This window comes from Tigriopus californicus, chromosome 7 (assembly GCF_007210705.1).
Source record: "Tigriopus californicus strain San Diego chromosome 7, Tcal_SD_v2.1, whole genome shotgun sequence".
Lineage (NCBI taxonomy): Eukaryota > Metazoa > Arthropoda > Copepoda > Harpacticoida > Harpacticidae > Tigriopus > Tigriopus californicus.
Window position 1 is genome coordinate 10,063,696 of NC_081446.1, and position 23,407 is coordinate 10,087,102.

Sequence of the window (23,407 nt, forward strand, 5' to 3'; positions counted from 1 at the left end):
ATTGATAAATAACGGCTCCAGCAACTGTCGCTGGAAAACCAGCTTAATACTTCGCATTGATCGGGACTGAAACAACATAGCTGTTAACTAGACAATTATATGATACTCAAGACACATTCAAATTATCTTTTGGATGTTTTTTTTCTGTGCAGTGAGTTACTTATTATCGATCGCAATGAAACAGCTCAACTGTGGTAATTCTTGGTGGGGTTGGATCAACTGACTTGCATCAAAGTGCCTCAACTCATTGTTTTATTCATTAAGGATATTCCTGTTTTTGTTTTGCGGACTTCCTTAACGCTACTGGAAATCAATTTCTCAGCAGTTCAAGACGAAAAGCTTATTCATTTGACTTAAATTTATTTTCATGTATTATTTGATCGTCCAACGAATTAGAGTTAGGAGATGTGCCTAGCCCTTAAATAAAGGGTTGATCAGGAATTTTAGTCAAAGATTGCTTTCTGAATCAGTTCCCATCCTCGTAACCTTAACAAATAAGATTGGAAGAAGGTGGATATATATAAAAAAGGAGTAAACGGAAGGTTTATGGCACGTCGCCAGGAATGAATCGACGTTTGACAAAAGGCTGGACCAAGGTTGATTGGGTAGAGACCATTTAATACGTACAACTATTTCTCATTAGAAGGGAGGTAGTGTAGGTTGGTCGTTGGATTCGATTATCCTTACCGACCTCTCTGAAGGAAGTCCTAGTATACAATAAACAATAATGAAAGCCGACAAATGCATAGCCTGTCAGCAAATAATGCTGAAAATTATTCTTCGGAAATTATGAAAAGTTTGTAAATAAAGACCGTGGCCTAATATTGGTCTGGTTGGGCGTTACTTCGGTAGTCTTAGTCGCATCTGACCCAAGTTATGGTAAAGTGATCCCAAGGTTTTATTTAGCTTACACACAACATATCCTTAGACATGAAAATCTGCAACACAAAAAAGGTACATGAGAAACTTCCGTGAGTCACGAGTCACGCTCAAGTTGCAAACGCTAAAGCACGCAAGATCGCTATACTCTCGTCTTTCAAGCGGGTTTCTCACTGCAAAGGTTCTTGAGCATCAAGGGCAGTAACCAAATGGGCGATAATCATCCTCAAACTGAAAATTGATAAACCGAACGGACACAACTCTGGTTTGGAAAGTTTACCAATAACTGGAAAATCACGAAGTCGCCTGCGGACAAACGCCAGAGCGAGGCTGCGGTCTTTCCTAAGGCAAATTACATTGTGAGTTGATTGGAGGTTTAACCCTGATTGGTTTATGTAACAGGAAAATCCACTCTACCGCCGGATACAAGGGCTAATAAGAGTAATCTGTCGCTGCCCTAATTTACAGTATATCCTGGAATGTTAAACTTGGTGCCATTCTTCTTCACAATTTCTCACACTCTGCCGGTACAATGGTGTATCGCCCATTCATGTCTTAGTGTGCCAAAACTAGGTAGAACCACTGCCTAGGCCAAGAAGTGTACTTTAAAAGGTCCGCAGGAGGTGGGATAGGCAAATATTTACCTATTGGAAGATTGGGGAGGACAGCATTCGGGTAATATTCAGGCAAATAAATGCCCTTTAAGCATATCCTCAAAGCTTGGCAAGCAATACACCAAGAACTTGTCACGAATGCGATGTGGAAAGGTGACAGTAGTATCACTAAATTTCTCCTCTCTTTTGTGTTCGATCGTATTCTACTATTAGAAAAGATGCTCTTCAGTCATCTGCTAGGAAGAAACATGAATCCTGTCTTCGATCAGAAACATGAATAGAATGGTTTCGGGTTGCAACCGAATCAAATGTGGAGTGTCGTACTTCATCTATGCATTAGATCACCGTCAGAATATTGCTTTTGAGTTCCATCTCTCTTGTCTGGTTATCTTGACGGTTTTGTGTATTCATCTGTATTCATCCAGGTGTTAACGTTTCCTTTTCCCTAAAATGCACTGGACCACGAGGTGCCTTTTAATCATGATGTCCTGAGAATTTCCATTTTTATGCATTGGATGTGCGTATCTCATTTGATGCGAAACGGCATCAATTCTGCAGGGCAGGATTCGAACGAAATGTGTCATTTTGCTTTAACTTCTAGCACCAACAATACAATTTCAACAAAAAAAGCCAATCCTCGAATCTGTAGAATCTCACATTTAATAAAGCAAAAACAGTTCACCTTGCTTCCATCTTGGTTCGAATTTGACAACGGGATAGGACCTACCTACTGTATAAATAGGGGTTTTACCCACGGGACTCGAACATCCTCTTTCGAAAAACATCTAATGCTAATCGGATGGCGATGACGGATGAATGAAAATTTCATAACAAATAGAACATCGTGAGGGCATTCATTACTAGATAACTAAATTACGGAGCATTTCCACTAACGAAATTGACCCACGTGTGGAGTTATTGGTCTGAGGAAGCTACGAGATGAGGCTAGAGTCTGCATTGCACGCAAATGCTTCAATCACTCATAGCGTCATATATGAAGCCTCTTAAAGGAAGACCCCTGGAATGCAATCTCAATTTACTTCATTGAGGTGCTTTTGCAACAGGCCTTACCCTGGGATTTGGGTTCTTTCATGCTTCGGAGGATGATTCCTGGCCAAGGATTGCCTCAATTTCAATGGTCAAGGTAGTTGTGGCTGACCAACAAAGAATTTGACTGGTCTAAACGTTATTCATTGGGTTTGCCAGACTTTCCAATTTCCAATCAAGGCCTGAAAGTATTGAAGCTCTCGAGTCCTTCATTAGCAATAGGGTTACTGGGTGGCCCATCATTACTCCCATAATTGGATCAGCCGGAGGTTCGTGCCTCTCGCTGAAAAGAAATGACCTTTAAAGACTCGTCGCTTCTTACGTAACTTTTAATCTTGTTGGTTATTCCGGAGAACCTTTTACAAATGAACGAAAACATTAGTATCAGTTGTGTGCGGTTCCCAACATTTGCATTTGTTTGACAATGATATATGCAAATCCAACCATTATTTTTGGATCTAAACCTTTTACGGGTATGACTGTGGAGATATTGAGAGTACTATTTTATGGCAATTGACACATTTTGAAAACTCGTAAACACTCTTTTAACTCTACTTCTATGCTAGACTTTGGGCCTCTTTATGCAATCTTAAACGTAATTTGGGTCTTTTTCATGAAATCACATTTTCTGCTCGGCAAATGCTCGTACTTTTGAAGAGCTTAGGTTCTAGGGCTAATTTTGGTGTCCCTTTAAGACCATTTTGTAGCATGAACGATCAACAACATCCCCAAGGAAAATTAGACTGGCCAAGAAAATACGTTAGTGGCATTTCTATATTCGAGTTTGGTCTTTTTGCACACAAAATTAACCGATCAAATTGGGTTAGGATAAATAGGTTAACAAGTATTGGCAGAGTGTTAAATTGTGCAGAGGGCATTAGTTACAGATGAAAACGAGGAGCGTGGTATTTGTTTATACAGCATATTTTTGTGAAGATTGTTCATAAAGCCATGTAGTGGGATTGCTTCTTTCATTCGAAAGTGAAGTTTGTTTGAAAACAAAAGCATGGACATGGGAAACAACGTCGATCATGATCTACACGATCTACATAAAATACTACCCATGGTTGGTGAACAGGATTCTTGAAATTTTGTCCAAGAGCCACTCCAAATATGGTCTGACAGAGTCAGGACCAATATTGTTCCTCTTTTCCACTCCTATCAAAAACTTGTGTGGCTTTTCATACAAGTTGTATTTAAAAATATACATAATTTGCATCTCAACCAATAACCTCATTGGGCCGCTCAAATTCCAGCATATCAATATATTCGAATAATATTGAGTGGAGCTATGTAAACTTCGTGTAAACAGTTCGATTAGGCTTCAATTTAAAATAGGTTCTAATATACGGTATGTAAATGAAGGGGGCTAATCTCCAATTGAAGCAAAACGCAATAATATATTGTCACATAAGACTATTCTCATGTCATTAGCGACTACACATGTCCACAGTATCCACAAGAGCGTTACTCGTCGCTTAATATAGTTTTCTATTTGCTCTTTACAATACTTGGCATGCTTAATATTTACTTACAGGGATGCCTCCCCTGTAGTTTAACCGCTCCAACAAGTCCTTGAGTTTTATCGCGGTAATCATATGCCTGTGCTCTTGGGTCAACTTACTGTAGGCTCCCTTCACGTGCACTACTTACATTGCAGGTTGTCAGCAATCAAATCATCAGACGTCTGTGAGTGGTTCCGAATGCCGGCTAAACGCCTCGGAGAAAGATTGACGTCACTCGTAAAAGTCTCTTGATTGTCAACTTGGTATTTCTCCCTTTTGAGTTCCTTGCACAATGAAATGCGCTTTCTTTGAACGCCTTTCATGAGACTCGAACCGTGTACGTGAATCAAGAAGTTGACTTTTTGTGATAGTCGAGGAAACATTTTGTTAGATATTCAAATAAAGATTAAACAGTTGCTCTTTTTTTAGCCAGCTGTTGCATTCTTCAGTAGACGGGAGAAGAACATCAATGGAAATTTCCCATCCATATTAAGGCATAGCAAAGGAGCAGAAGATGGGTTGTCAGTTTTCCAATTTTAGTACAATGACTGTTCTTGGTTCCCAACAGCCCACGGTGCTTTTTATGGTGGGAACCTCCTTTTCTAATGGTCTTGATTGGAGGTTTTACCGCAAATACTTCGGTAGTCTATGTGGAAAGGTATATCTTTCCGATGAGGCAATTCATACACCTATGTCTTTTATCTTTGGAAACATTCAGCACATGCTTTGAGTAGAACGAAATTTCAGCCATCTGTATCAATCAACATGGAATACTCCACGTTGGTCTGACCTTTAATAAATGGCTAGTAATTATTACCAATTGCCAACTCAGCTTTGTGAATCCTTCAATTTTGGCATTCAAAACACATTGTTGGAGAGTTCCTATGTTAATTCGCGATAAAAATCGTAACAAAAAGGGAAACGAACCGACTCGACATTTCTCATTAGACTGAGCTGAGCTACGGATTTGTACCTCAACGAAGTCTCTCGGGATCCAAAGATCCAAAATTTGAACTGGTTAAGCCCCTTATTGACAACCTTAGAGACATTGAATGGAAAAAAGCACTGCTTTGATGCTTTGATCTCGACTGATCAAGGCACACGGTGCTAAGAAAACTGTTAGGTAACCTTTCAACACTGCTCTGACGATTTTAAAAGTTATTTTTCTTATCAGGCAATCAAGAACAACACTTTCTGTTTTAGGAAAAAGAAGATCAAAAAAGTATGAAATAGCGGCACATCTGACAAAATTATACCGTATCAAAATCATCAAATCTGATGCATGAACTTTCAGTTCAAATTAGCATACTTAACTGTCACAAGTTGAATGGCCTACTTTCTTTTGGTCAAAATTGCCAGCCAAATAGGCTAGCCATAATCAATTAACACTTCAATACTCTTTAGGTTTCAGATACTCAGGTTGATTATTTCTGTTACCTTGGGTGATGCCATATTGGTTTAAAATGATATATTGCGTCACTTACAATGCATTGAAAATATCTTTAACATTTTGTTGACATTTTAAGGAAGCGCTTTTGATCAAATTTGCAAAAAGTTTTTAGTCACACTTCAAATAAGAAAACCTAACCGTTTCAAGGAATGCCGCAATTTTTTTGAGCGAACAATAATGTGATATTTGTAGGAGGTATTCATAATTTCATTTCCAAAATCTTTAGTTCTAAAGTATTTCAAGTGACTTAATATACAAATTTTAGCTAGCATAGTATTATTTAAAGAAACGAAAATAATAAAGGAGTAAGTGAGATCGAAAATTTACTGAATACTATGTTAATGAATTATCGTTAGGGTACTGTCGATAAATATTAAGTATAGGTTCAAAATGAGGATGACAAAATGAACCATAAAATATTAATGGAGAAAACTTCACACAAGTAAAAAACTGAAAAAACCGGAACATTCAGCCTGAAATAGCAAATATCATTTTGCTGTATAGATGCTCATCAAATCCATAGTGAAAGCGCAACTAACGCCTGTAATGATTTTGATGTTCTACACTTTTTGTTTGATGTGCATTTAAGCATGTTTCAAGTCATATTTGGTACATTTTTGAGCTGCAAACAACTCTTTTTTAACCAAACAAAAATTGTTCCTCTTGATTTTCTGATATCAAAAAAGCCTATTCTTAAGTTTTGAGAGCATATAGAGAATAGGTAGAAGTTACTGAATATCATTTTAGTACCCTGGGCACAACTGACAGACCGAGGGATGGACTCAGCTGTTTGGCTTACCTATAAGCAATGTGGAGAAACTCCCTTTCATAGAAGGGCGAGAAAGGACCACAATGGCAATGATATTGCCCACCAATCCAAATATAGAGACCGCAGTAAGAAGCACACCTTCAGTGATGAATTCGAACATGTTCGAGTTATCTTGACTCACTCGAAAGAACAAATCGTTGCTGAGCGTGAACAGATTATCGATATCGGCCAGGGTCTGGTTCAAGGAAGACCCGTTACCCACCATCGATAAGATCACAGAGATATCGTCCATGGCCAGATCATCGGTCAGATTCCGGAGCCAGTTCATATTGTAATCGTGACTATAGAGGACATCACTCATGGGGTCCTCGGGGTCCATCATGATTTCATCCGAGAAACTTCCTTCTGGGTTCATGCTTCCCAAGGATAAGCTAAGATTGCACACTCCGACTGATGAGATTCTGAGAGACTTCTTCCTCCGTCCTTTTGTCTCTTTGTTCCTTTTGAATAATGGAAGGGGAAAACCAAATACCGCTGTTCAAACTTTCCACATGCTAAGAGGTTTTAATTCCAACGCCATTGACAATCACAGCCTGGGCCAGAGTTCATTAAAATGTTCCCATCTAAAAGAAGACTTAGCTCTTTCAGGGTTTCACTGGGACACCTTAATTCATTCAAAACTTTATTTCTCAGTTCTTGTTACAGTAGATCCACTCTATCATGGCCATTCGTTGAGTTCGTTCGCTTTTTTCTTCTTCTTCTTCAAACCTTGAGTGTGGGGTTGGGAGGCTAAAAGGAAGCAACTCAAAGTGGCAATTTCAAAGATGCTCTTCTCTGGTTTGGCCGAAGGGTGGATAGGATTCCCCTTTAACAGTTGAAATTGTTCCACTCAGAGGCAGGTGGGACGTGCCGAAGTAATTTCATGGGCCAATTTCCAACTCCCCAACCTTTTTGTCGAAGCACTAGACCTTCTAACCAGAGCAGTGTTTCTTGTTTCAAGAAAAAGGATCCGGACCAACTGCCAACTGAATAGAAAAGGGAAGAAATTTCAAGGCCCCCCCCCGCCTTCCCTCTCCCAAGGAACGGACAGAGCGATTCGTCTTGGAACGGGTCCGTGTTCCCTTTCCCCGCGTCCTCTCCGTCAATTCGTCTCCTTTTTCGGTTGGCGAAAAGAGGGCCTCCTCGAAAAATGAGCGTGAACAAACTGAGAAGAGACGTTGTTAAGGCGCTCCAAAACTGGGAATTGCCTTCGGAGAAGCAAGGGAAATCTCGTCTTAAGTAAACCCAATCGAAGGGTGCAACGACGACCGATATGTGCCTTTCAAGGATGTACCGAAAATTATTAGTAAAATTGGTTTGCCTCGGGCAACTGTAAGGGTGCAGTCTACTACGTACTACGGCTACATGAACTTTCGAGGTTCAATATGTGTACCTTTGGGATGGAATTAGTAAAGACGAAAAGAAGCCACTTTTTGGAGCTTTGGGAGAAACCATGAGCAAACTTCAAAGCCATGAATTCATTCGCATTTGATTGGAAGAAGACGAGCCTAATTAGTGGATAGTTCTTGTCGTATCAATAATCGAACAAAAAGGTATGGAGGGTTAATTTTAGAGATGGCAGAGAGAGTCGTGTTTTGCTCGTCTTTGAACACTTCAATCAAAACGAATGAATACACCGCTCATAAACGAGGGTTACCCTTCCATGGAAAAATGACAAGAAAACAGTGCAGTTCAACCATCTCTCGTTGAATTTGAGCGCTTTGCCAATACATTTCATCCTAAATCCCATTCTGTGGGTAAAGACATCGATTTCCCAATTTCATGGATATTATCTGTGGAGCCGTAGCTTTGAGAAGAAATGGATTTGTTACATCCATAACTGTAAAACGATCCTGATTCTTCATCCAATATCATTCATATCCAAGTACACCACGGTTTTCATCAGTTTGATAGAAGGTATTCTGTTGACAGTTCAAATGCATACCTGATTCAAAAATCCCTCTTTTTTCTACCAATCAAAAAGTTAGAAGATATCATTCCATCCAAGTCTCGTATTTTCAGCAAGTTGTTTAAACAGAACGGTGCTAAATAAGCCCCAACCGATATCATGATGGACTTGGGCAGTGTTTTTGTTACTCGGTGCGAAAAAATCAATAGCAAATCAATTACCCGTAATGATGTGATTAATCCACATCAAATGGAGTTAAGTCAATCCATGCCAATATCATCCGACATGAAGAAACCAGTGCCCTGTAAAAACCTTGACGAACAAAAAGTAACAAAAAACGTTGGGTTTGGAATAAAAAGACTGACGACCTTGTAGGTAGACGAATTGCTTTATGTTTTATTAAGGTGTCAACGTCAATATTGACTTTCTACTTTTGAATGGGTGGTTCCTGAAATTAACTTAACCACAAGCGTCATCAGAACGAGCATTGGTTGGGAGGTGTTAAATTGTAAAATTCCCTATTTAAAGTTTTTCCATGGTTTTGCTTGAGAAGAAATGTGACATTGTGGCTTGAACAGCTTTCTAAAATGAGATAGATCCAGTGTTCCATTCTTTTCCCGACCTTTTTCAAGGAACCGTTAGGACGTTAATTCACACTGACAGACAGGGAATAATTCTGATATCAGACTTACTTGACTCTGCATGCCTATAGAAAAGAATGAATGTTGAGGTAGCTGACTCGGCTGCTCAGGCAAGGACCAAACCTCTGACAACTGACCCATTAGACCCAAAGAATTGTGCCAAAAAATGAGCTTAACATTTTGAGACTAAACATATCAGGTAACTTCCTGATGAAAAAGATTTGCCAATATGGCCAGTATAGGGTGCTCTTAATATGGACATTTTGTAGGAATCATCAAATATCCACAAGGGAACTGTTGACAATATACGCAGAGAAATTAGGAAAAACACAGCAAACTGTCAACATGGGAGTTGTAAATCGTCTGAGTCGTGGAGAACACAAACACTTGAACGCAATTGAGACTTTCCCATACTTACTTACATGGCAATAATCTGGTGAGGATTTTTATTTGGTTGACTTTTCTCAAAAAAATGTTATTTCTTCCATACTTGCTTTAAGACAACAGTGTGTAAAGGTTGTAGTACTCAATCTATCACATTATTTAAGAAATCAACATTTTAGCCATCTACTTGAGTCTTAAACTTAATAGAGGTTGCAAGAGAAGTGAATTGATAGAGTTTCATTGTTTGCCGCCATTTTGACATATATTAACAAACCAAAAGAGAAAAATGCGAATACACCTATTCACTTCATGATTTGCAAATAACATCAGGATAATTTATACTGGATATAAGTTGATGTGAAATTATTTTGTTAGTCCATTGACAACCAGAATTTCGAATGAAGATGAGCAGGTTGAATAGTTGGTTAAATTTGTTTGTGCATGATTAAAGGATACTAAATGTTCCTTTGAATAAACTCTTGTTTTCATTTCAATGGGACTAGTTTTAGAGTAGTGTCTTGACTTGATAAAAAACAGCCCGTCATTTAGCCGATATTTTTAAAGTAATGACAATGCCTTTATCAGGACTCTTGGTCATGTAATGGAGTAAAAATATATACATAGATATAAAAGATGGTCTATAAACATTATATAGACATTATCAAATGCATGAAGAGAAAAAGGTCAAGAGGGTAAAAACAATGAGATATCCCCACATGGTTTCGTGAGCACTTATTTTGAATTGTGACTGGGTAAAACATTCAATTTTCCAACAATAGATGCCTTCATCACATTCTTCCAAATCAAGTCAAGGCCAAAATGCAGTTCAATATGTCTTTTCTATTATAAGAGATAAATCAAGCGAGATGTACTCAAGACTATCTCTGATCTATATCATGACAATCACAAAATATCAAAACATGCAACCTCAAGGTTGGAAGGCCAATAAATGGTCAATGCATGTGCTATGGATTGACCCTAATACTTGATATCTTGCTCTTAGAACAAGATCAACACAAAACACAATTTCACTTCAACTTCAGATTTAAGATTGGACAAGATTTATGCCAATATCTTTGGTTCATTGATTCTTAGTAAGAGAATAAGTTTGCCATTTTTTGAATTTGGGTGCTAGGGTCGGAGGAATGAGCCTCGCCCGGCCAGCAAGGACAGCGAGGCCAGCCATCACATCGTCCTTATAATTTTCCAGATAGGCAGTCTCGAGTCCGTATCAGTTTTGGCTCTCCGGCTTAGCGTCTAAAAGTTTCCCTGCGAATGGTTGGGGAGGAGATTAGAACCGGGACCTCCCACCTATTAGAAAACTGCTCTAACTACTACAGCACGTCTCCTCTCTTTTAGAGATATTATTCATTTCTAAGAAGATTTTTTTTAAGAGGAGTATTTGCAAAGTCTTAATTCGAAATAATCTAAGCATTATGATTAATTATGTATCATATTAAAGGATTTCTTATGTCACTTTTATTCACAATCAACCATACTAACTTTTTGTTAAATCTCACCTACATTAGACTTTGTTTAGACCAGAACATGACAGATCTACGGAAATTTGGCATGTAACAACACCAAAGAATCACTTTGATGGGATCAAAACGGACGCGAATTTTTGACAAAATGAAATTAAGCATTTGGCCTTCTCAAAACTTCTTAAAGTACTGGTATGTTGGAAAGACCAAGTTTATGAAAGAGGGTAAATTCCTGACATTGTGATTGGACATTAAATTGGCGTTCCGCCCATAACATTTCATGTTGTGAGATTTTAAGATGGTCACTAAGACGTACTAAGTTGTATTTTGGCCTCGATTTGGAAGAATTTACTATTGAAAAAGAGAATGCTTTACCCAGCAATGTCAGAATTGAAAAGCTAATAACCAAAAAGAAAAACTAGAACAAGAGGTTTGGCGTTTTTCGAGTCACCATTCCGTACAATCACTCGAAGGACCTGTATCGCTGACAAAGCCGGGCCTTATTTTCAATAACCAAGGCCAAAAAAACTGTTTCAAGTTATGAATGAATGTTGAAATTGAAAAATCAACTCACTCAGTCCTGTAATGAAGGAAAAATGGAATCACAATTACTGTGAATCGAATGAGAAAAGATGCTTTCAAATTGGACGATAGTAAACAGTAAGAAAAGAAAGCTGAACAAAGGCGCCCGGCCCGGATCCCTTCCCACCAATCTTCGTAGCAGCCATAAAGATTTGTGGCGTAACATGACTAAGCTGACAGAGAATGGGAAGTGTCAGAAACATTGTTCAACTTGCAACTTTAAATGCCTGTTGTGAATTATACGCACACAAAAAGTTCACTGAAGCAGAAACTTCAGCCGAAAACGGTCAAAGAACGGAAAGAACGAGCTGGGTTTGCATTTACTAAATGGACCGTTCGTTGAGGGGAAGTGACCCAAGGAAAACGTCAACTTCGCCCACGGGTAAGTTTTATGTTCGCGAATACTTCAGAGGCCAGCCTTTTTAAAATAATAGTCTCAAAAATCGAAATTGTATTCTTGCATACATACTGAATTGATGGTTCCATCAAAAGTCAGGAAACTGTCCAATAAGGAAACAATGATTAAATAATGATGTTGTTCAGACCAATCGCGAGGGCAACATCCAATAAATTGCGTCATTATTTTTCCCAAGTCCAGACGAACGAAAAATGAACATCCACGCTTCGACCGGTTTTATAACCACATAAGTTTGGTGTTACTTATCTTGATTTGACAGACGAACAAATGAATTAATTCTGTAAAACAAATATAAACACTGTTGTATTTTTTTAACTTTTTTTTTCTCTAGCTTTTCTAACCGCTACAAGGAATGTAATCCTCAGTACTATTAAAATAAAAAGTTATTCTTCTTCTATTTATTACCTTTCAATCTTCATATGATATTTGGTCTAACCAACGAATTTGAGTTTGTAGACCGAGCTAGTCCTTGAGTGTAGGGTTGATCTGGAATGCTATCTAAATAATTTGTCCAAGTCTGACTTGAAAGATGCTACTGGATCAACAAGGTCTACGTATGCCCTACGAATATTAGAGGGAAGCAAATTGAACAATGAAGGAGCCCGAGGAAGAAGAGATATGGACTTCATTGTATTAACTAGCCTGGATTCTCGAGGGCTTGAAGGTGCTCTCAAAATGCACACTAACAATTGACCCTACATCCTGGGTTGGGACAGAGCACATGAATGCTTTTGAAAACTTACAGTACAGATACCTTTCGTATCTTCTCCGAATATTGCACAATCCCAACCGTTCTAACCTCTCTTTGGACTTTTCCGACCTTTTGCAAACCTGCTGAACTCATTGGAGCACAAATGGGTTACGAATATTCAAGATGTGGCTTGACAATCGACTTGTACAGAGTTAGCATCATGATGCTATCTCTGGACTTAAACGTGCGACACACCCAACCACACATTTGAAAAGCTTTACCCACCTCCAACTGGATATGCTCATCGAACTTTTCATTGTTTTGGAGGACTACACCTAAATTTGTCATGGATGAGACCTGCTCAATATCTTTACCTCCATTATTCGTGAATGGAGTATTCAAAGGAGTTGACCCGAAAGTCATTGAGGAGAAAGTCATTGAGGAGAATTTCATTCCGTTCAACGCCATGATGCTCTCATTAACCCAAGAGTAGATTATATCTAGGTCCTTTGCAAGGCTAGTGAAATCTTCGCCATTCCTACCAGAAACTAACTTTGATCGTCAGCATAAGAAGAGAGACTGGTAGCAATACTAAGCTTAAAGCAGTAATACTAAGCTTGGGCTTGGGTTTACGTTTGTGATAAATACAATTATTTCACCATTGTGTGGAGAACATTTGGTGATGTCGGGAGCGATATGAGAAGAGCTGTATAAGATGTCCAAAATGGTATATTTGCACTTTCTGGCCATGTAATTGCACTCTTTGCACCCTTAACCACTTCCAGATTTCAAATACCAAAACTTTGTAAACATGTGCTCCGACACTAAACAGCTGTACATTTTTTTTAAGTTTTCAATTTATGTACCATGTCACTGCTTAAAACATATCGAGTACAACACCAGTTTATCCATCCTCAAAAGAAAATATTAGTCTACTATTATTAAACTATTTGTATTGAAATCTGAGGAAATATTTGTTGCACTTTTTTGCTGACTTCATTGGACTGAAAAGGAGACAGAGACTTCTCAAAAAGGTGGTGATGTCTCCATGGCATTCCCAAACAGCTGGTATATTGGCCTTTAAGGGTCTACAATATTTTGGACAATTGAATTACAGTTTAAAGATGTTCTGGACAATTTTGTTTAAGTTTTCGCCTTTTACCAAAATCAAGCCAATTTTTTACTTATGTGTTTAAACGTCATTGATCCCGGTATCAAAATGAATCCTGGATAATTTTTCCAATGCTTCTTCAAGTATCATTTTTGTATATTTTGCTCATTCTCTTTTCCTCATTTGAAAAATATTCAGTAATAATTATGCAATGAAACTTGAAAGCGCGGGTCTATTTTTGATCTAGCTTGTCTATTTTGCATGTTATATTTCAGCTTTTCTGCTTTCTTTAGTGCACTTTTGTATGCACATTTTGACCTTCATAATTGCTCTCTTTTACAAATCTAGATATGAGACATTTTATAAATAAACCAGATGTGCAGTAAGAAGACTTGGCTTGAAATGGCCGTGAAGAAAATAGGTTTTAAGCAGGCACATTCAATTGTTTCTAACTTGATTCACAATAAATGTTTGCTATCTTAGAGGTCCCATTTTTACGTTCATACAAATTTGAAGTGTTGCGATTAGTTCCAACTATCAATCGTAAACAAATCCCCATCTTTAAGGATCCCTTAGATTTTTGGCAGTGTTTGGAATTGAATTATGTCACTATTTGGAAATAGACAAAGGCTTTTTAGGTTCTCCATCCGACTAAATCTAGTCAATGCTTGGTCTGGATAAGTGCGTTTGCACTGAGCCTCTAGCCTGGCTTGAACACCACTGGGAGGGGTACATTTAGTGCACTTGAACTTGGCAACCACTTTAGATGGTAAGTGCTCGGCAAAGCTTTGACAAGGAAAAAATTAAACAAGATAATATCCACGACCAAATTACACGGATGCAAATATGCTCCAAAGAGAATAACCAAAAAAACTGTTTCAACGTGAATACGTGTAAGTCCTCTAGATGACATAGAAACGATTCGAGTTGGCCGGGCCATGGAAGCTTACGTCCGCCACTGATGATCGTGCCTTCAAGGGGCTTGGCTTGGTCCCTCCATCAGACTTCACAACTGTGTCTGTCATATAGGTGTTGGGTGCACATGTACTCACGAGCAATCATACGTAGAGTATGTGTAACGCAGGAGGGTGAGGGGAGCGAAAAGGAAGAAAGAACAGACGTGTTCTGTCGTCATCAGAGCATCTATCCATTCACCGTTGAGCTCGTTATTTGCAAACTTGCACTTGAGCTTGACAGTCGTTCGTGAAATTCTCGGGAAGAAAAACATCAGCACTCTTGCATCATGTTATTAAAGAAAAGTTCCTTTGGATTCGTTGAGAACTAGAGAGGAAGTGAACACAAGGATAAGACGGAGTGGAGCTCAAATATACTTTGACCAAGCAGTGTGAGTTAGTGCATGTTCAAGTATCTATGTCCCTCCCTACAATGTTTTTGGCTGAACGATCCATGAAATATTCATGAGATTTGTGTCAGCTCTACGGGAAAATATTCGAGATACTTGTACACTTTGTTACACAAAGTACTAATCAGATCTGAATTACAAAGTTCCAACCAATCGACCTTGATAATATTGTGAGTTAAAAAACGTGTTCATATTTTTTCCATCCATACCAATGAATTTCGCCAGCTTTTGTACACCGTGTACACTTTTTCTTGTGGTAAACCACCCAACCGAAATATTTCCTCATATCCTGCTCATAGCCAACATCTACCATTCCCACTAAAATCTAGAATTGCTATCTACGTACCAATGGCGTTTTTTTGAGTGGGAAAAGATATGTCAGGCCTTTGTAAAATGATTACAACAGAAGTACGCATTTCCTCTTTAACAAAGAGATACAGAAGTTATCGAACTTGAAACTCGTGCCCTTTCCGCAATAGTAATTTATTTATAACTCTGCTATTTCAAGCTTCATAAAGAAGGACACCGAATTTGAGAATTCAGTTCTCATGGAACCATGCAATCACGTCACAGACTGGTCCAACGTATTGGTATTTTTGTTTTTTAACCACAGCATTCAATGTCAGTGGTCCTCGATCGAGCAGGACCATGTATTTCCGTGACTTTATGATAATCAATAATGAGAAATCGACAACTGTCTTGCATGTTGAACCAAATAGAGTGGGTTCGCTTTATCAGAGATCATGCATATCGAGTAGAGGGCTCAGTCGCGGAAGAATCGTGTGTGACGAATGTGTCTTTTTTTTACAGGTTCCTAACTAACAGTGTCAATTATGTCTCAACACTTTTCACGAGGAAGTTCCCCTGTGGATTGGTGTGAGGAGAATTATTCCTACTCCCCTCTCATTGCGGAATTCTTCAACACGGTGTCCAACGCCCTATTTCTCGTGATGCCCCCATTCCTCATGCATCTCCATAAACCCTATTCCTATTCCATGGGACCTGGGATTCAAGTAATATGGGTCCTTCTCATTGTGGTTGGCGCTTCATCGGCCTATTTTCACGCCACATTGTCGCTTTTGGGACAGCTTTTGGATGAGGTGGCAATCTTATGGGTGGTCATGGCAGGATTTGCCATGTGGTTCCCCAAAGCCGCCATGCCCCCTCAAGTGAAAGACAAAAGAGGCCGAAGAACTTTCATCAATATGGTAAGTCATCATCTTTTTTAGTTTCAGTCACTTCTCTATATCATTCCGGCATTGAACCAGAAGTACCTACGGTGCCAATAGGGGGCGCTTCAAAAGGGAGTTTTTGGCTTTGCTCACGAACAAGACTCACTCCGTAGGTTTCTGATGCGAGGCTTGAATGTGAGTCATGCGCTTTCAAAGAAGCGCGCTGACATTCCACCATGCTCATGATCAAAACGTCAAGCACCTATTTCACCTATTTCCGCCACACGAGCTAGTACGTTCATTCATTTTTTTGAATGTGCTTTGTTTATCAATAAACGGTTAAGCGTATCAGTGTCACCTGGTTGAGATAAGGAGCATTTTTGAGGTCGAATCGAGTGATGTGTTTCAGGGTCTTACAGTATGCGGTAAATTGATCAGTCGCTCTTGACCAACGAAATGCAAGAGTACAGCATGCGCAAGAAAACGTAGACGATCCGAAATTTGAAATTGATATTTGTAGAAGTGAACCTGGCTGATAAGCGTTGACCAAGACAACCATGAAACTGCTCACCGTATTGTAGAATGTGGACTTTCAGTACAGGTGGGGCGACCCTATGAAAAACATGAAGTGTTCTGTGGCATTTCCTTGAATGAAGAGTACAAGTTCTTGGAATTTTGAGATGGATTGTACAGTGGCTTTTCTTCATGGTTGAACCTCTACACAATTTTTAAATGTACTTGCCAGGAAAGTAACAGATGGTTCATTTGATGAACATGAGATATTCTTTGTAACTCAAGACTTCCCAATACAAAACAATAGTTTAAAGGTATCTATTTGCTTTTGTTGTTCAAAAATAGACGACTCTCTTTTGAAAATATGTTTCAAAGCGTTTGTTTACAATCCTGAGAGACATTCTTTCGAAGCGTTTTGCCACTACAAAAATTTAGTCTTTTTGTGTGTCAATGACATGTGAAGCTATTCCTTCTTTCCCCTCTTCCTCTAGAAGTGGAACTCCAACTATTTCCTTTTCCTTACGAACACCTAAAACGCTCGATTTCAAACAAAATCCTTCTCCTTGATTCCAGGTCATTGTGCTCACCATTCTCAGTACATCGCTCGGGTTCTTGCAACCCGCGTTCAACGCGTTCTTCCTCATGACACTGGGCGTGCCCTCAATCTGTATGCTGATGTACAATCTTCGGAAGGAGCCCGATAACCGAACCCGGAGCTTGGGTCGTCGATGCATCTTATTATGGGTGTTTGCCGTGGCTTGCTGGGTCAACGATCGACTCCTGTGCGATGCTTGGACTTCCATGGGATTTCCTTACCTTCACGGATTCTGGCACGTGCTCATCTTTCTGGCAGCTTACACGGGAGTGGTTCTCTTCGCGTATTTCGACGTCAAGAATCACAATCCGTATGAAACCCCCGAGATTCGATATTGGCCGGTTAACACCTTTGAGTTGGGGGTACCCTATGTTGAGCTTAAGAGCTTTCGCTACATGAAGGACGGGCAGAAATCTCACCATTTGTGAGCACCACGGGATGTTGTACATGCACTTAAGCCTTTTTGAATCAACTTAGTGACCTATGGAAATTTGGTGCCATGGGGTTGTACATACAAAGTCATTCTTTGAAGCCTGCACTTCGTTCGTTTACCAAAGATTCCCATGATTATTGATTGCAAAACACCCAAGTGATCTGTTACTCATTGGCCTGATACTTTTTCATGCTTCATCCTCAATGATATGTACAGATTTGAGCCTTCATATCGGACCTGCAAACACTGTTTTCCGTAAAACATTTTGCTATGCATTCAAGTTCAGCAGCAGTTCAATTCTTTCAGTAAATCCACTCCAAGTTTTGGGATCGGATTAACCTTCAGCATTGCATTGATAATTGTGACTAGCGATGTCTTTCCTTGTAACTTAAAAGTCTTTTTGTCTCTCACCTCGAAAATCTATTGTCAAAGTACGCAAGAGTGAAATCTGCCAATAATTTCACAGGGTTCTGTTCGGCTTCTCCCACCTGCTTAACAAAACGCAGCAATGTGTCAGTTTATGCCTATGTGTTATTGGAAAAATATATTCTTTCAAGTCTCAGATGCATCATTACATTGGCGAGGAACAAATATCAAGATAAACTCATACCTCGAAGAAACATTGTTTAATTGCATCTTTGTGATTAGCTTTTCTACTTAAACCACCTATGGCCTAACTTGGTTCGTTCGTTCAGGATAACTATTTGGCCGGAAATTAAACTCTTAGTTCTGCTGAAAAATTCTAAGGTTTGGCCAGATGTGCTCTTAATGCAAAACAAACAAGAAGATTGAAGTGCTAGCAAGGTTATTTCTTCGGCGCCTTAGCCACCATTATTATTTTCTTAGGCTGGTCACAGATAACCAACCAAGAAAAAAAGAAACAAGACTTCCCAAGAGAAGTTGTTGTCACCCATAAATATTCGTTCCAGCCGTTCCTTAATTACTCGAACTATAAAACTAACAAGGCGTAGGAACTTCACGGTGTTTAAAAACTGAAGCAGAGAAGCACATTAAGAATAAAGAAGTCAAGGTTTTCTATTTCTTTCGTCAAAAAGATACGTTTATATCTTTGGCGAAAGGTCACAGATAGACAATTGTCTTTCATTTATGTCGCAAGAGCACCTGGCTATACTAATGTTGTCTATATTGTATTCAACTTCTGGCTAAAAGACATTCGGTTTTCTTTGCTATTAAGGGTTATTCTAGTCAATCCCAAGCTCTTCAGAGGTTGACAAGGAACCAAACATTGGATTGTCAATTCCCAAAAAGTAAAACTGCTTTTTAACAACTTATAAAAGAAAGTCCTCATTGCGTTGCTAAAACAGCAATGAAATCGGGCTAATTTCTATTTGCTATAGAGTTCCGTTATTCCCCCAAAAAATCAATATCAGCTATTGGCAATGGCAAAGCGCCAATCAACTGTCAATGGAAGTTGAAAGCATATTCATTAAATTACCAGCTCACACTTCTAGCCAAACTCAAAATGGGGTTATATGTGTTGTTTTAAATTTCAAAAGCAAGGGAACTTTTTCTTAATATCGGTTTTTGAGTGCAAGTCAGCAGATCCACGAAATTGATTTGAACGCGCCAACTCAACTCAATATACCGTACTGTCAAATTGTTTGTTGTATAAATCTTGATCGGTTTGACATTGTTGAAGTAACCTTGTTCAACTTTGAATTGGAGCATTGTATTCGCAGCCCAGGAACAAACTTAAGGCTTGATTTGCCAAATTCTTGATTGAAAGATATTTCACAGGTGAGATCGATCACTCAACTTGTCAGATGTAGCAAATGAAGCATCTTTAGCCAGGCTTTCATATGAGGGCCAAGTTTTTTGAAGAGCGCCTTAGGTCAAGAAGGAAAATCATGCCAAAAAGTTGTTTTGTGCAAGGTACGCCGTATGAAAGCGCTCGCTGTCCGCGAAAATCCCATTGTGATGAATGTTTAAAAATGGCAATCTTATCGTCGGTTTCCGAACTTTCCTTTCGCTTGTGGAAATAGCCTTGATTTCCTCCCAGAAAGTTCGTTCAAGGTAGACACTCACAACTCACAAAGATCATTGTTCATTCAAGGAATATTCTCGCATCAATTTCGAGCGAGACCTGTCAAATCCCCCAATCCTCTGAGGCCGTGTCATTGGGGGTTAGGCCGATGCTTTTTTCCCTTTTTCCCCCCGGACGTTCCTCATCACCAGTGACGAACGAGCAAAGTACGAAATGCAAACTAACTGTACGAGCGTGAATGAGTACGGTACATCACTGCCAAAGTTAATCCACCCAAAAAGCGATGAGGGCCCGAGAAGGCGTGATGGTGGCAGATCGCTTTCCAATTCTGGGCCTCGTTTTCCAGAACATGCTCCCCGTATTCGGGCCCGGTCGACCCTTGGTCTGTGTCCGTCCACACCTCGACTATACTGGACATGGAGTACACGATTTACTATGTGTAGTACTCGAAATACTACGAGTTGCAGAATGCTTCTTCGGTGGTGACATCTTCTCCATGCGAACTCCTGTAATCTGCACAGGGCATACATTCGGCCAGGCACTCCTCACTTGTTTGTCCGAAGTTTATCAGGCCCAGTCGGAGGAATGGGTACGGGTTGAGCGTATAATTTATATTTGTGCGAGAGAGCGAGATTGGTTAGTGATCACTGGGCAGAGTATGTGTCTCTCCCACATGGATACACACACACACACGCACACACGCACTCATATCTACCCAAGAAACGAGCTCGAAGCTTCTGCTTCTTCTCCACCTCTCGTCGTCTTCATCATCACATCCACATCCTCGTTCGTCGTAAAAGTGTGCTTGCTTCTCCCCAAGACCAGCTCCATCATCTTCCAGCATTACTTCAATTCACATTTGGGGAGAGAGCCCACCTTAGGCCTGACCCAATGGGTGGCCTTCTCGACACGTCACCACCTGTGCTTGGCCAATCAGAGGCGCTCAAATTGACGTCAGGGCTAAATTTAGTCCTCATCCTGAAGGTCGCAGCCCGAAGTTTACCGACAACAGCATTTTGGGGAGTGTGGAACGAGTGCAAAACTCAGTTGCCAATGGAGCTGGGTCTGAGACGCACGTCGAGCAAAGGTGGTTCTCGCTGTAGCATTCTCTGCTAACGGCGAATCGCGCTGCCTTCGCCCGTTTGAACTCCGCCCGTCAAATTCGGATCGGGGAGGGGTGAACAACTTTGGCCTGGTCACCGACTCAAGTGAGTGGGTGTGTTTTATGGGGGTGTCTGTGATTTGCTCCCGAGCTTGTGGCCTGGCTAAACCCCAAACAGACGGGGGATGATGGGAGTGATGGTGATCGTTCACCTCATTGCGGCGGTGTCCTTATAGAAGCTCGAAGGGCAACAACACAGAGTAACCATCAAGTTGGAGACTAAGATCCCTGGGTTTTCAAACTCCGTCCCACGCACTAATTTTCAAGACAGAACCAAGTACAAAAAAGACTGAATATTTGTGGGGGTTGGAACCTGATGGGAGCATACTGTAATTATTGCTCAGGAAAAAAGCCAAAACAAAGCCGTTGATCTTATCTGTGATTCTCTTCTCTCTGCAATACATATAAAGGTACGTGCCACATGCTGAAAACTATGTGAAAATTCAAGACTTAACTCGAATATTTACTGACGCTATGATATCAATGGGCTGAAGTAATTTGAAAACAAAGGATGAATGAACAAGGAGCGGTTTCAACCTGATGGTTGCAAGATACTTGACATTGTCATTCGCCTTTCATAAACAATAACGACGCAAGCGATATCATAAGAGCGATTAAAGGCAATCTACTACCAAGAACCTATGTTCTAGGTCCAATTCATCGAAGTCTGGCAGCCCAAATACCTTGCCAATTAAGTTGGCCAAGCTTTTGTGCTTGTGCAAATCCCCACAATATTTCACTGCTTGAGATTCAATCAACGATTTGTGAATGATCGGATCCAAAAGTTTTGGGCCAGTTGAAAACAAAATCATCCGTATTTCTTCCCAAAACCTGGTGAGTTCGATGCTCATCTAAGGATTAATGGACATTATGGACTGAAATGCGACGATATTTCATCATTTCGCTTGTTGTTACGGTTTCAAATTCAAATCATGTTAAAAGAGCATGGGAAGTTCCATTTCTTTTCAAACTCCTTGAACACCCAACAATACAGAATTGAATTGTCAAATCAGGTAAATGGTTACAATAGAGAAGGAGTAATATTGAAGCAATCAAGAGTGCCTTGAACAATATATTCATCTTAGCTCTTAATGGGTTGTTTTAAAGCTTAATCCTCTTCAAGGATCTTTTAATCTTAATCACTAATGCGCTTTTAACACATTTGTATTCGATCTCAAAGAGTCGGGATATGATCTAATTGGATTCACATATCTGATACTGTGTATTCATAACGCGTCTTTGAAGCAATGACCAAAAGCTGGTCATTAGTACATGAAATAACAAACGGTAGCATCTCAATTGCAAGAAAGTTCAGGTAAACTAGCAGAGTTACATTTGCTATATCATATTACCGGCACTAGAAAATTCACTTCAATAGGTACACATGTTCTTAAGGTTTTAAAGAGTTTGATGTTGATAGGCTCGTTATATGAGTTGATAACCAACATACTCATTCTCACCGAGTGGATCGGACAACTTATCAGTGTTATTTAGCCTGTGAAAGGTTCCCATGCTATCAATTGACCACAAAAGTTGCAAAATATAATATTCCAACGCGCTCTCAATCTGTCAATTGTGAGATTTCATGAAGGTCTGACGTCAGATAGGGGGCCTTTCATATCAGAAAACCACAATACTGATGAATTGCTACATCCCGTTTCAAGTTGAGCCTTTTCGAGGAGTAGTATTCAGTTCAATTAGTTTGACCCATCGAGAGAGAGAGAGTGATTCATGATTAACATCCAAGCCCATGAATCCGGATCACTCGGAATATCATGTTCATCTCCCACCCGTGCGAGTGCTCTTCAATCGCTTTGACCCCGACCACGAGGGCCCGGAGTCTTCGGGGGCCCCATTGAACTATCCCTCGTCTTATGTTCTTCCACCTTATCTTCCAGACCCTCCCGAATTTCATCCTGGGTCTCATTGGACCACCATGAATTCACAGAACCATGACGAGTTCTACGACCGAGCGGCAGCTGCGGGTAGGCCGCAGCCCTCACTCAACGTCCATTTGAGCGTGCCACCTGGGGATAGCAATGCGATGGCGGGGGATGGATCACACACGCCAAACACGCCAGAGATCTTGAACTCCATCTTGAGCTTGCAACAGGATCTGATCGCAGGATACCAAGGGCCCTTGCCAAGCATCGGGCATGAGCCCTCGGGACCCTCTCACTTGCGTGAGATGGATACCATTCCGATGGTGCCTCCGCTTCATGATGGGGTAAGGATCTTGGCATAATCAAAGGCGTGTTAGATGTCAAGAAGTCAAGCGTCATGTTGTTCATTTTGTTAGACCTCCCTGTCCTCCATGGTGAGCCATCCAAGTCACTCGCAGGGGTTGATGACCTCGGATGGAGGTGTTACCATGTCCGTCACTTCCGGAGCTCCGCCCAGTGTTCAACATTTCCGGTCCCAATTTATCAAAGAAGGCTTGAAGATTAAGGTGCAGCAGAATTTGGGAGCGGGTCGAGGTCGACATACCAGTGAGGAGAGTATCGCATCCACTAGCGTATCATCCCCCGCCAACCCGGCCACGCCCAATTCAGAGGGCGTGGCTATCAAGTCCGAAGAACTGACTGAAGAGGACGAAATCCGGCGACAACGGCGAAGGGAAAGGAATAAAGTGGCGGCCACC

The 23,407-nt window shown here is 40.3% G+C and overlaps 3 protein-coding genes across 6 annotated transcripts in view; 2 read left to right on the plus strand and 1 right to left on the minus strand.

The window, feature by feature from the left end:
- LOC131883907 (FMRFamide receptor-like) overlaps positions 1-7,570 on the minus strand; it is a 32,969-nt gene extending 25,399 nt beyond the window's left edge. The window contains exon 1 of the mRNA XM_059231514.1: positions 6,295-7,570. Within this exon, the coding sequence (XP_059087497.1) occupies positions 6,295-6,679 (385 nt within the window). The 5' untranslated portion in view covers positions 6,680-7,570. The remainder of the gene's footprint in view (positions 1-6,294) is intronic.
- A 3,874-nt stretch (positions 7,571-11,444) lies between these two features.
- On the plus strand, positions 11,445-18,161 carry LOC131883319 (alkaline ceramidase-like). 3 transcript variants are annotated; one of them, XM_059230769.1, is made up of 3 exons: positions 11,445-11,685; positions 15,697-16,094; positions 17,145-18,161. In XM_059230769.1, the coding sequence occupies exons 2-3, from the start codon at positions 15,720-15,722 to the stop codon at positions 17,592-17,594; spliced, it is 825 nt and encodes a 274-aa protein (XP_059086752.1). In that variant the 5' UTR covers positions 11,445-11,685; positions 15,697-15,719; the 3' UTR covers positions 17,595-18,161. The 3 variants fall into 3 exon arrangements, with proteins under 3 accessions (XP_059086752.1, XP_059086751.1, XP_059086753.1); XM_059230768.1 differs by lacking the exon at positions 11,445-11,685 and adding an exon at positions 14,451-14,868; XM_059230770.1 differs by lacking the exon at positions 11,445-11,685 and adding an exon at positions 14,925-15,056.
- A 2,292-nt stretch (positions 18,162-20,453) lies between these two features.
- Positions 20,454-23,407, plus strand: part of LOC131883317 (activating transcription factor 3-like) — a gene marked incomplete in the record, with an annotated part of 3,896 nt that continues 942 nt past the window's right edge. Inside the window, 3 exon segments of one of the 2 annotated variants that reach the window (XM_059230766.1) lie at positions 20,454-21,176; positions 22,665-22,993; positions 23,066-23,407. In XM_059230766.1, coding sequence (XP_059086749.1) covers positions 22,703-22,993; positions 23,066-23,407 — 633 coding nt within the window. 2 annotated transcript variants of the gene reach the window in all.

What these genes read in the sequence shown, in the direction of transcription:
- LOC131883319 (XM_059230769.1), top strand. Translation starts at nt 15,720, where the DNA reads ATGTCTCAACACTTTTCACGAGGAAGTTCCCCTGTGGATTGGTGTGAG. An exon ending in GAAGAACTTTCATCAATATG is followed by an intron (nt 16,095 to 17,144) that starts GTAAGTCATCAT and finishes CCTTGATTCCAG; the next exon opens with GTCATTGTGCTCACCATTCT.